We start from the raw sequence: 13,589 nt of genomic DNA on the forward strand, positions 1-13,589 counted from the left end.
GCCCAGGCTATTCTTATTCTAGCAGCTACACTTTCAGCGCACCCACCCCCACTACTAACTTGGTCGCCCAGATAGCGGAAGCTATCGACTACCTCTAGTTTTTCACCCTGGAATGAGATAGAAGTTGTTTCCTGTTTGCTTACAGTCTTTATTGCACCTGAACATCTGCCACAAACAAAAACTAACTTGCTAGTTAACCTGCCTTTGATGTTGCTGCACCTCTTATGTGTCCATAGATATATATATATATATATATATATATCAATCATCGTCATCATACGTCCTCCTTCCTTGCTGGCATGGGTTGGATAGTTTGATAGAAGCCTGCGCCATACTTCTGTGTCAGTTTTGGCACTGTTTTTATGGCTAGATGCCCTTCCTAACACCTACCAATTCACAAAGTGGGCTGAGTGCATTTTATGTAGCACCAGCACAGGCAAGATCAGCCTGATGCCCTTCCAAATGCCAACCACTTTGCAGTGTGGACTGGGTGCTTTATAAGTAGCATCAGCACTGGCAGGGTCACCAAGTAACTTTACAAGACAAGGAATCTTTAAGAGGAGAGGCAGCATCGGAGGGGGTGATCTTGTCAGATGATGAACTGTTAGTGTGACAGACAGACAGAAACAGGTGTCTTAAACGTTTTCTGTCCTAATGGTTAAGTTTCACTTACTGTGATGACTGTCTTTTTATCATTCCAGTTAATTATATAACTAATTTACTATGCATTTTGTTAAATTACTATCACTCACCAGTTCGACCTGATCCCTTCCACCATTTCTTCAAAAATGTAAGTAGCCATGTAGCTCCTTTATACTAAGAAACCTGTTCTGTTCCAGCCCTTTTTCTCTCATACTTCACCCCTCTCTGCTACTTAATCTCCTAACATAGTGTTGATCCCTTCTCCTCCACCTGAGGTTTGCAATCTTCCTAGCTGCATGAAGTAATTAAGAGCATAAAGCTCTTCCTTGTTATCACCTCCCTGGACAGACCTCCAGCTTGCCACTGGATTAACCTACCCTCTTCTCCCCAGCTGGTACTTCTATCAGCAGGGTAGACTGGTGCAACACGAAATTTAGTGCCTTGTGCAAAGGTTCAACATGTCATCTTGTCCTTGTAATGTGACACCCTCACTATTCTCTCTTATATAAATAGTATATGATTTATAGGAGCTGCAGATGGCTGAGTCACTGAGGTATCAGACTACCAACCAAAGCATCAGTGGTTCATATCTCATTATTTACATTCTGCAGTGTTCATGGCCTAATCCCTTTACTTTCACTGACCCCATGTGCAACTAGCTGTGAAAAGATGTATCTGGCTCTGAAATTTTTCCTTCAGTAATCGTGTTAAGTTTTCAGAATAATTTTACTCCAAAATATCGAAATGATTCCAAACTTCTGCTGTAACTTCTCTAGGACCTCCTGTGATAGTTCTTTCTTTCCATATACAGAGTAGAGGCCATTAAAAAATATGCCAAGCTTGTGGAGCTGAAGTTGCGTCTTGCAAGATATGATCTGAAAGGAATCAATGTTCCCACTCCAAACACAGAAGAAGCTCTGGTAAATTTTATCTTTTCTCAAAAGTAGTTTCCTTTTTTCTGCTCCTCACCTCAAATGTTTTTTTTAAAGTTATATAAATATAGAGAGAGACCTGGAAACTGATGTTATGGTAACCCCACCTGTAAACACTGTTTTGTAGTCTAGTGACATTGGTGGTGTTCGCTTGCAAACACAGGTGTTATAAAAATATCTTATTTGATAGAAAAAAAACGCATAAGATTTGGCAACAGTAAGTGCATCTTGCAATGCAGTACTGCCATAAGTCTTTGCATGTCCAAAGCATTTTTATCAATTTGTCCTAAATGCCCATGCTTGGTTTCTGACTTGTAATTAGCCTTTGTTTTATGTTCTTAGTAATGTAAAGCTTTCCTGCCATGCGACCCCCAAATCTTATGAAAATATTGAAAAAAAAATTGGGAATGTGTATCATGGATGATGCATGAGCATCAGGGAGATATATCCTGTGTATCACATGATACAAAGGACACTTTTACTTGTTTCAGTCATTTGACTGTGGCCATGCTGGAGCACTGCTTTTAGTCGAGCAAATCGACCCCAGGACTTATTCTTTGGAAGCCTAGTATTTATTCTATCGGCCTCTTTTGCAGAACTGCTAAGTTACAGGGACATAAATACACCAGCATTGGTTGTCAAGCGATGTTGGGGGGACAAACACAAATACACAAACATATACACACACACACACACACACACACACACACACATATATATATACATATATACGATGAGCTTCTTTCAGTTTCCGTCTACCAAATCCACTCACAAGGCTTTGGTCAGCCCGAGGCTACAGTAGAAGACACTTACCCAAGGTGCCACGCAATGGGACTGAACCCAGAACCATGTGGTTGGTAAGCAAGCTACTTACCACACAGCCACTCCTACGCCTATACGACTGTCTAAAGATTAATAACACTTATATGATCCATGCCAACATTGAAAAAACAAATGTAAAAACAATGATGTAAATGGTTAAATCTTAACCCTTTATTTTTTAACCAGTTTTTATGATGTTCCATAATTCCAGCAATTGGCCAAATACATTCTCCACAAAGATTTGCCTGAAAGTATGGAAGATGCTCTACATATTTTGAAACCAGTTGACATCTGTATGAAAAGAGAGCTCTATGTCTTCCGCTTGAGACAGTATATGGTGAAAGATAAGGTAAGGGTTGTCTTATCATCGACCACATTTGGTTTTGCTGTTGTTGTTTGCTTCCATTAATATTCTGTTAGATGTGTAATGTCAGGTTGTATTAAAGCCAGAGTAAAGGTGAGCTGGTAGAGCTGTTAGCATTTCAGACTAAATGCTTTACAGCGTTTCTTCTGGTTCTTTACATCCTGAGTTTATATCCTGCCAAGATCAACTTTGCCTTTCGTGCCTTCAGGCTTGGTGAAATAGAGTACCAGTCAAGTACTGGCGCTGATATAATGAACTGGAACCCCGTAGTGGACTGACGTCTAGTTGAGGAGCTTTGGTGTGATTTTGGTCACTTATACACTGTGGAATCCGGGTAACTAGATTTATGTGTCCTGGGGCTGAAAGGCGGGGGATAGAAGAAAGAGATGTGCTTAGGGTGCTGTTAGTGCTCCGCTGGCACAGGTGAAATAATTTATTTACTGTACTTGCATTATTTGTTGGTATTCACAATTCCTCACGACATGTATTTGTTTACAACTGCTATGAGTTGAGAGGAATAAAAGCAGGGTACATTTGTGTTAGAACTGAATATGTTCTGTGTCTGTGTGTGTGTCGTTCATCTGAGAAAGTAGTAGACTATCTCGTGTTGTCTCTGCGTCCCGAACCTTTCTCACTCTCTCTGTCTTTCTGCGTCCCGAACCTTTCTGTCTGTCCCTCTGCTGACCACAATATTTATAACAGCCGCGGCAGCTAGAAAGACAGACATACAGCAGGTCAGCTCCTATCCATTTGAACTTCGCCTGACATGGCTGAGGTCGTAGGTCAAACGGAGATGATTTATCATGTTTTGACCGGACAAAGAAAATTCCTTTCACACAAGCAAGAATCCTTAGATTTGGTTTCGAATCTAAGCTTAGAGGAAATAAGTATTAGTTTTTACACTGTGTTCAAAACATGCTTACTTTTAAATATTTTCTTCTTTTTTTTTTTTAATGGTAATTAGTTGAAAGAATGCTTTGATCTGCTGAAGTCTCTGGAACCAGAATTGTCCAAATCTTGTGCTCAACAGCTCTTGGACTTCTGTATTATTGATTTGGATGAAGAACCTATTTTTGATGAGGCGGTAAGTAACCTCCACAAACACACAGATAAACCAAGATGAGCGACTACAATGCTCCGCTTTCACTTATATGCACAGGGTAAAAATAATAATTAAAAAAACTAATAATTTTATGGCTACTGCTGCTGCTACTACTACTCCCATTACTACCAGGTTTTCTCTGAAGTCAGTAGTTCTCAACGTTTTGTTGATTCGGTATCTCCTGTAACTGAATGGTGTTTTACAAACACCCTCCATTCACATGTTTTACCAAAAAATAATAAATAGATAAAGCAGCAAATTATTTTAGTCGACATTTGGCGAATTTGTGTGCCCCGTACCCCCTCCCCCCATATTTGTTTTTTATGAAAATTACTTATGAAAGCAGGGACTTTCATAATGAAATTACTGTCAAATTGGACACATCATCAGTCACATTTCCTCTTTTTGAAAACAGTTTCCAACTCCTGTTCTAATCCTGACAGATGTTTTCTGAAAATCATCATCATTTAATGTCCAGTTTACATGCTGGTGTGGGTTGGACAGTTTGACAGAATCTGGCAAGCTGCAGGGCTGCACCAAACTCCAGTGTCAACTTTGGCATGTTTTCTGCAGATGGATGTCCTTCCTAACAGACAACCATTTTACAGTGTGTACTGGATGCTTTTTCTGTGTTACAGACACTAATGAGGTCACCAAGTAAGTTGTAAGACAGAGAATGAAGGGTGGGGGAAAATACACCTTAAAGTGTGTGGCGTGGGGTGTGGCTTTATGTCAGGTGTTAAATGGCTAAAGTACAATGGTAGGACAAGCACAGGTGCCTTGCTGTTGAGGAGATATATGGCTACCTTACATTATATAAAGGTACATGAGAGAAGCTGGGAAGAAGATATGGTAGTGATGGGATGCTAGAGAAAGCTCTCAAGGTGTGGTTTCAGTATTTTTTAATTTCTTAGAAAAATCAGTGTCCTTCTTAATCTCCAACACCCCACCCATCCAGTCCCGTGGTGCACCCTTGACGTTTGTCACCACCACCAAAGGGAGCTACCGTCCAGTTTAACCCATTAAGTCCCAGAGTACTTAAATTTCTGAATATTACTTTTAAATTTTTACAGATGATTGAAAATAGGTTAAAATGAAAAAAATAATTATTAACACTCCTTTACTTGAAGTAGAAATGGAAATACTTGGTGTCCTATAAATAGGACACTGAGACAATGTGATATAGCTTATTTAATGTTCTCATTTAGTGTCCTATTTATAGGACAATGGGACTTAATGGGTTAAGAACCACTTTGTTTCTGTTGTGGCGTGACGCTTATTATTTTTAATAACGTATTGAAGAAAATATTTGTTCAGTCAACATGGAGTAATATTTTGTGTGAATGTTACATTTGCAGGAGACAAACCAAAGCAAAAAACTGGCCATTGCAACTGGAAAATGTGTGATTGAATGCCTAAAACTGCTCACAACAGGTATGTAAATCTTCTCATCCGTCTTTTCCTCACTGTTGACAGGGACCTGAATTAAGGCTCTTTCTTCATTAATTAACATTTGTTTGATTTTAAAATGAACTCTATATTGCAGTGTTGGGTCACCTTGAATATTTTTTTATACAGGCGCAAGTGTGACTGTGGTCATCAAGTTTGCTTCCCAACCAAGCTGAGCCCCACTTTAAGCAAGTGTCCTCTATTGTACCCCCTGGTTGACTAAAGCCTTATGAGTGGATTTGGTCGACAGGAACTGAAAGAATCCTCTGTGTGTGTGTGTGTACATGTCTCCCTACCTTGGCATCATATTTGTTATAAATGAACGTCGTTCATTTCAATATTCAGTCGGTGGCATGTAAAACGCACCATTCAAGTGTGGTCGATGCCAGTACCGCTTCACTGGCCCTCGTGCTGGTGGCACATAAAAAGCACCCACTACACTCTCGGAGTGGTTGGCATTAAGAAGGGCATCCAGCTTTAGAAACTTTGCCATATCAGATTGGAGCCTGGTGCGACCTTCTGGCTTGCCAGTCCTCAGTCAAACCGTCCAACCCATGCCAGCATGGAAAGCGGATGTTAAACAACGACAGTGATGATGCATAAACATGTTTGGCCATAGGGAACATTACCACATTACCTTGCTTGGAAACAAGTTAAGGCTGATGGCAGGAAGAGCATCCAGCCATTCAAAATGTGTCTCAGTAAACCCTGGCCAACCCATTCAAGCATGGAAAAGTACACATGGAAACAATGGTGATTTAGTGATTAAATTTCTTTTGTATTAATTCGCTTTTCAGATTTCCTTGAGACGGAGACTCTTGCTGAGCTTAAAAAAGATTTAGAGCATCTACAATCTCTGCAAGTAAGATGTTTATGTATCACTACATTTTATTTCAATTATCTTGTGAACTTGAGGGAAGAGGAGGGTATACCGAGTGAGCAAAGCAGACTGACATCTGTCAGTCCACAAAACAGATCTTATTTATATAGACATCGCATGACAGAAAAAAAAGGTCCAAAATACTATTTAATTGATTATCCAAGCCTTCATTCACAAGCATTCTACAGCTATTAGTCCACTTCCATCCTCTCTCTCTCCCTCCAACTGCATCTTAGTCAATGTCTACTCGATAAGTAAATCATGCCTGTAGCTGTGTGGTTTAAAAAAATGTTCTTTTGTTGGGTCCTTTTTTTTCTTCTTTCTTTATGTTTTTATTGCTTTATCTGTAGGATTTCTGTTGGTTTTTCTGTTTTACAAGATGTCTTTCACCTGAACTTCCCGCTACTGTTTGTTATTTTCAGGTTGAGTTCCACTTGTATCCCACCTTTCACAAATTTCAACAGCCTCATTTCAGAGAGATGATATTGTGGGATTACATCAACACAACTCTACCAGAATTTAACATGGAAGTAAGTGGAGTTTTTTTATTATCATCATCATCATTATTATTATTATTATTATTATTATTATTATTACTGAGTGAGAGTGCAGTGCATGCCATCAAAGTGACACAAGGGAACAAATATACGAAGCCCAGTATACCCATCCTGACTACTCGTCTGATGAGGGTACACCAGGCACATGCATCACAACCATGTGTGTGCGACATGGTGATCTCATATCAAGATAAACAGCTCATGACCTTGCAGATGGAGCCCAGTTAGAATTTTCTTCAGGTGAAGTAGCCTATCCCACTGAAAAGGTTCCTGAATAAGGATTGTTGAAGGATTTTGAACGAAACACCCATGTTTCCAAATGTGAATTATCCAAATCCCAAAGAATTCCTCTCAACACATGGCTATGATGCTCCCCCACTACTTCTGCTCGTGATTAGAGATGCACATATCGTCAGCCACTAAGGGACATGCTCAACTGGTTACGGTCAAGCAAATCTGTGGTATATATATATATATATATATATATATATATATAGGCAACACATACACACACATACGTACGTACACCAATTGCATACATATTTTTTGTACGCATACATGTTCATGTGTGTGTGTTGCACATATATCAACAAAACACTTTTTTCCTCAATGGAAAAAAAAAAACAAAAGTCATAACAAAAACTTGCTCTTCGCTAGAAAAGGACTTAACTCCTGTTTGTAAACAATTGTGATTTCTCCGACTTGAAAATTGTTAAAAGTTTTGGTTGAAAATTTATTTTTACTGCTATTCGCTGGTTGACGAATGTCCTAAAATTGGAGTGACGTGCATAAATTACATTCAAGCACACACACATCTACCTTTTATGTATACAGATAATTTTTTTTTTCTTTTTTTGTACATTAACAGTGCTACCAATGGTTTCATGTAGAAAAATTTCCACAATCCTTCAAGCACTCACTTAAAAGTGTTGGCAATCGATCCAGTTTGGCAACTCCATCTAAAATTGAGGCAGTTCTCAACATTTTCAAGTGAATGCTTGTAAAATTGTAGAAATTTCAATACATGAAACCATTGGTAGTGCTTGTTAATCCACAAAGAAAGACTATTTATCCACCAGATGCAGTATTCAGCATTCGTTCTTTTTGTTCAATACTATTATACATCATATATATATATACACGTACACACACACACACACACACACACACACACACACACACACACATGACCATATTCATTGACTTGCATTTACCAAATCCACTCAAGGCTAAACCATGTATATTTCTCTTCTCTTTTATCATTTCACCATAGCATCGCTTCCACTCCATTCTAATAATATTGTTACTTTACTTCCTTGTTTTCTAAACACCATAAATTAATATTTTACTGTTTTATTTCCAGCCTGAAATAATATGCAGGTTGTGCAGGTAATCAATATTTATCATTGCTTGGTCTATTTACTTGCTGACTTTAAAGGGTGTTTGTTCTTTGGTTTTGTTTGGCTACTTTAGTATTGTGAAGGCACGTGGCCTGGTGGTTAGAGTGTTGCATCCATGATCACTAGATTCGTCATCGTTGTTTAACTCTGCTTTCCATGCTAGCATGGGTTGGACGGTTTCACTGAGGACTGGCAAGCCAGGAAGCGGCACCAGGATCCAATCTGATCTGCCATGGTTTTTCGACTGCTGGATGCCCTTCCTAATGCCAACCACTCCAAGAGTGTAGTGGGTGCTTTTACATGCCACCGGCACGGGAGCCAGTCAGGTGGCACTGGCATCAGCCACTCTCAAATGGTGCCTTTTGATGAGTGGAATGTTGTGTTCTTAAGTAATTCCCTTCATTTCTTGTTGCTCCAGTTGACTCATCTGTAAACGGGTACCCCTGCAACATACTAGCTTTCTTATCAGGGGGAATGTTGGCTTGCTAGCTTGCCTAGCCAGCAGGGTGGCATCATTCAAAAGCTAAAGTGATGCAAAGTGCATTGTGATCAGCGATGTGTAACAACACCCAATAGTCTGGTCGATCACATGATTGCTTCAGTATTAACCCCATGTTTCCTACCCAGTTTGGCTACCCTTAGTATAAATGTTGCAAAAAGAAAAAATGTGTTAACAAAGTGCTTCTATTTTTTTTCACTCTTTTTTATAGACTTTCTGATATCTTGAAAATTTCTCAAATAGACTTCCTTTCCCAAATGATCATGAAGGCATTACAGGAAAAAAATAATAAAGTCTTCCTTCAGCTATGCAAGTAAGTTTCTTTTGGGGATTTTTTTTCCTTTTTTTTTTTTTTTTTTTTTTTTTTTTTTTTTTTTTTTGCATGGATCAGACAGTTACTTGAAAATTTGTTTTGTAGAGATTCCATTTGGTTAAAAATGTTGGCCTCAGATAAGTATTGTCTTATTTCAATAAGATTATGTTAACTAATAATGGTAAACCTACAAAAGTACCAAAGTAGCAACTAGGGTTTATGTAACTGAACCAGATTAACCTCTTTCATCTAGAGCAGAGGTTCTCAAATTTTTTAGGTCACCATCCCCCTCATGGCCACATAATACCCTCAGTGCCCCCACCCTTATTTTATGTATAAATATTTTATATTGTACTAATTTATATATACTATGAATCATTTGATATTTAATATAATATTATATAATTTGTATACAATACTATAATAATATAATAAATTCATAGCATCTTCCAATCCACTGCCTTCCTCCCAACGCACCCACCTGGACCATCTCAATGCCCACTTTGAGAACCTTTGATCTACAGTGACAGAGCTGTTACAAATATCAACCAAATCTCTAAAACCAAACCTTCCTGCAGACCTAGATACTGTCTGAGAGAAAAAAAATAATAATTGAAGAACCTAACCAGGCTTCCTTTGAATTTAGCTGACGTGAGTCTTGGCAATATCTTCAGTTCATAATCCAAGTGAGAAATTTTGTGATATCCAAGTGGATCAACTGGAATTGCTATATTTATTAAATATTTTAGATTTATATAGTTATTATTGTGTAATCATTGGGTTTTGGGAGGTTCGGATTGTAATCAAGGATTTAGAGACAGAAAATATGTTAGAGAGATTCTATGAACTTTTCATTTCCTTTGCAGGAAACTTCTAGAGTGTGAAGTCTGTCCTAAAACAGCCGAAACCATTTATGATCTGTGCATGTACCTGTTAGAAAACTTAGCTGACACTGAATCTGATGGAGAGGATTATGAAAAAGAGAATGCACAGGATGAGTACAACTTACCTGCCATGATTTACAGACTAATCAGCTTGGCTCTAACTTCATGGCATCCAAGTAAGTGGATCTTCAAATCTGTTGGAATGCATTTAGAATGAATATGTGAATCATTGTTTTGATTCTCACTGTTCACTGGGTATAAGACATTTTATTAAATTCCCTCTGTTATTTATAAATTTAAAGGGAGGCTTTTTTTCCATTTTTTCCAGACTTGTAATTAAACTTAACTATACTGCTCTGCTGAATTTGTTTTGGGTTTATAGAACAAGTTAACCCTTTTGATGCCAACCCAGCTGAAACCGCCTCTGGTTCTTTAGTACAAATGCCTTGTTTTCAAAAGTTCTGAATTAAAATCTTCCACCAAACCTTAGTCACAATTTATGTTCCTAACACCAACTTAAAGATTACTAAGTTCATCATCATCGTTTATCATCTGCTTTCCATGCTGGCATGGGTTGGACAGTTTGAGTGAAGACTGCAGCAGGCTCCAATCTGATCTGGCAAGGTTTCTACAGCTGGATCCCCTTCCTAACACCAACCACTCTGAGAGTGTAGTGGGTGCTTTTTATGTGCCACCAGTACAGGAGCCAGTCAGGCGGCACTATATTTGAAAATTTATGGAAAGAAACACAGAGCATCTCGACAGAAATATGGTAACAAATGGGTTAAATGGTTTTGATAAATTTTAATATTTGCTCATAAATTGTTGTGACTAGTATAGTTAAGGGTGAGTGATGGCCTGCATATTACTCTGTGAAGTGCGACAGGTGTTTTGACATAGTGAGGATGATACAAGCATCCTTTCAGAGTCAGGAAAATAAATACCAGTAGAGCACTGGTCGATAAGATTCACTTTACCTCTCTTCAAAATTAACGTCCTTGTGACCAGGGTTAAGATTAGATCAAAAATATCTGTTTTGTCTCCTAATTTCTCGTTTGTTCATTATATTCCAGCTTCTCTCAACAAATTCCTCCATTTAGCAAAGACTGTCCGACTTGCTGCTGCAGCAATTCAACAGACCAACATGGCTGAGGACACATCTCTACCACATGTGAGTTATTACAAAATTCATTGATTCATTTGGGAGTTTTCCCCCCCTGTCGAAACCTACAATTGTGAAATTTATTGCAGTAGTTAATTGGGATGATATTAGTCTTATTTTATGCTGTTGATCTCTAGATCAACCTTGACCATGCGGACCTGTGTTCAAAGTAATTCCATCTGTAGTCATCCCATTTTTATAGTTTTGTAATATGTCTTAAGACAGGTGATTTGTGGGAGATTTAGCTGTTGTTTCTAACAAGTTCATCAACCACGTAGTAGTCCACTTTCTTAGCTCTAAAGCTGTGGTTCTCAGCTGGGATCCATTTGCAAAGCAGACTTCTTAACCACATAGCCATGCCTACACCATTATGTCTATATTTTTTATTTATTTATTTATTTTGTGATTAAATAATTGTACATTATTTACATTTGACGGATATTTGTCCTCACCATGTTTGTTGTTAACACAACGTTTCGGCTGATATACCCTCCAGCCTTCTGCAGGTGTCTTGGGGAAATTTCGAACCTGGGTTCACATTCCTAAGGTATTTCTTGATATGATTATTATTATTATTATTATTATTGTTGTTGTTATTATTATAAGCCCTAAAATTCACTCCGTAATTGCTCACAGGCATATGGCATAGTGGTTAAGAGCACAGGCTACTAACCCCAAGATTCTGAGTTCAATTCCAGGCAGTGATCTGAATAATAATAATAAAAATTAAAGTAATAATAATAATAATTAAAATAATAATAATAAGAAGAAGAATTAAAATAATAATAATAATAACATTGAAAAATACCTTAGGAATGAGAACCCAGGTTCGAAATTTCCCCAAGACACCTGATGAAAGCTGGAGGGTATATCAGCCGAAACATTGTGTTAACAACAAACAAGATGAAGACAAATATCCGTCAAACGTAAATAATGTACATAGCTCCTCATCTCTTAAATATAAAACTGTATTAAATAATTGTTTTAGGCCTTGAATAAAGATAATGCTGCCTCCTCAAACAATTGTAAATGGAGTTTAATTTCTGAGTTTAAAGAAGATTGTTTCATTATGGAGTCATCTGCCCTTGTTCCTTTGATTGCAAATTCTGTTCAACTTGATCCACTTCTAAAGAGGAGATTTAGTAAGTATTGTTTTATTTTCCCCAATATTCCAGTTTGATGTGTGGAGTTTTTAGACATCTGTTCATGGCAGCTACTTCACATAAGTTCTGTTAACATTCTTTTAGACTAGTGGTTCTCAACTTTGGCCCATGTGTGTAACCCTTGGGGGTTCTTATGATTTTGTTAAAGTTTATCTGCAATAAATTAATTATACTTCTACAATGCACAAAATATTTTTTAAACATTGAATGGTTATGAGGGTCCGTCTGAAGAAAAAAAAACCGGGATCAAAGGGACCCGTAGACAAAAAACAAAGGGTTGAGAAACAGTTTTAGAAACATTTGAGCGAGGTCATTGCTAGTGCCACTGGACTGGCACCTGTGCATGTGGCATGTAAAAAACACCTTTTTGGGCATGGCTGTTGCCAGTACCACCTGACTGGCCCTCGTGCGGGTGACACATAAAAGCACCCACTACACTCTCGGAGTGGTTGGCGTTAGGAAGGGCATCCAGCTGTAGAAACTCTGTCAGATCAGATTGGAACTGGTGCTGCCATCTGGTTTCACCAGTCCTCAGTCAAATCGTCCAACCCATGCTAGCATGGAAAGTGGCATAAAAAAAAAAAGAAAAGAAATTCTGTTATATTTTGTGTATCATAGAAATATAACCAGTTTATTGCAGATAAATTTCGACCACAAAATCTGATCTGGACTCTGGTTGAGAACACTCATTTACCATTTCCATTCATACGGCATTGGCCAGCCTGAGGTTGTAGTAGTAGACACTCGCCCAAGCTGCCATACAGTGGGACTGAACCCAGAACTTCATGGTTAAAAAGCAAACTTCATAACTACACACACCGATACATGCATTCAATATTCTTGATGTCATTGTTAATAACGATGATGATGGTGAAACTGAGCCCCTCCCCCTCCTTATGCTAATTTTGTGTCTTTTCTTTACAGTTCCCCCTACACCTCCTACCAATGACACCGAGTCCACAGAGGCTGTTGATAATTATATGAAACAGTACTACAGTGAGGTACTACAACTGTATACCGATACAATACCACCATTAGTGGACTATCTCAAACTTAACCGCAGCTTGGAACTTGTCTACCAATACACTGTGCATTTCTTCTTTACTGTTGTGGAATATTCCGTCCACTACACTGCTGATGTCACGTTAATTAAACAGGTAAATTTCTCACAGAACAGAAAATGTTTTGACTTACTCTCTCTTTTACTTGTTTCAGTCATTTGACTGCGGCCATGCTGGAGCATCGCCTTTAGTCGAGCAAATCGACCCCAGGACTTATTCTTTGTAAGCCTAGTACTTATTCTATCAGTCTCTTTTTGCCGACGTAAACACACCAGCATCGGTTGTCAAGTGATGGTGGGGGGACAAACACAGACACACAAACACACATATATATATATATATATATATATATATATATA

At 38.3% G+C, this 13,589-nt stretch overlaps 1 protein-coding gene across 1 annotated transcript in view; it reads left to right on the top strand.

The window, feature by feature from the left end:
- The window catches only part of LOC106868228 (kinetochore-associated protein 1), a 44,148-nt gene that overhangs the window by 28,219 nt on the left and 2,340 nt on the right, over positions 1-13,589 (top strand). The window contains exons 26-37 of the mRNA XM_014913394.2: positions 1,454-1,562; positions 2,608-2,745; positions 3,725-3,844; positions 5,221-5,296; positions 6,109-6,173; positions 6,614-6,721; positions 8,112-8,137; positions 8,859-8,960; positions 9,827-10,020; positions 10,918-11,015; positions 11,995-12,148; positions 13,094-13,326. Of these exons, the coding sequence (XP_014768880.1) occupies positions 1,454-1,562; positions 2,608-2,745; positions 3,725-3,844; positions 5,221-5,296; positions 6,109-6,173; positions 6,614-6,721; positions 8,112-8,137; positions 8,859-8,960; positions 9,827-10,020; positions 10,918-11,015; positions 11,995-12,148; positions 13,094-13,326 (1,423 nt within the window). The remainder of the gene's footprint in view (positions 1-1,453; positions 1,563-2,607; positions 2,746-3,724; positions 3,845-5,220; positions 5,297-6,108; positions 6,174-6,613; positions 6,722-8,111; positions 8,138-8,858; positions 8,961-9,826; positions 10,021-10,917; positions 11,016-11,994; positions 12,149-13,093; positions 13,327-13,589) is intronic.

Source organism: Octopus bimaculoides, chromosome 4 (genome assembly GCF_001194135.2).
Source record: "Octopus bimaculoides isolate UCB-OBI-ISO-001 chromosome 4, ASM119413v2, whole genome shotgun sequence".
NCBI lineage: Eukaryota > Metazoa > Mollusca > Cephalopoda > Octopoda > Octopodidae > Octopus > Octopus bimaculoides.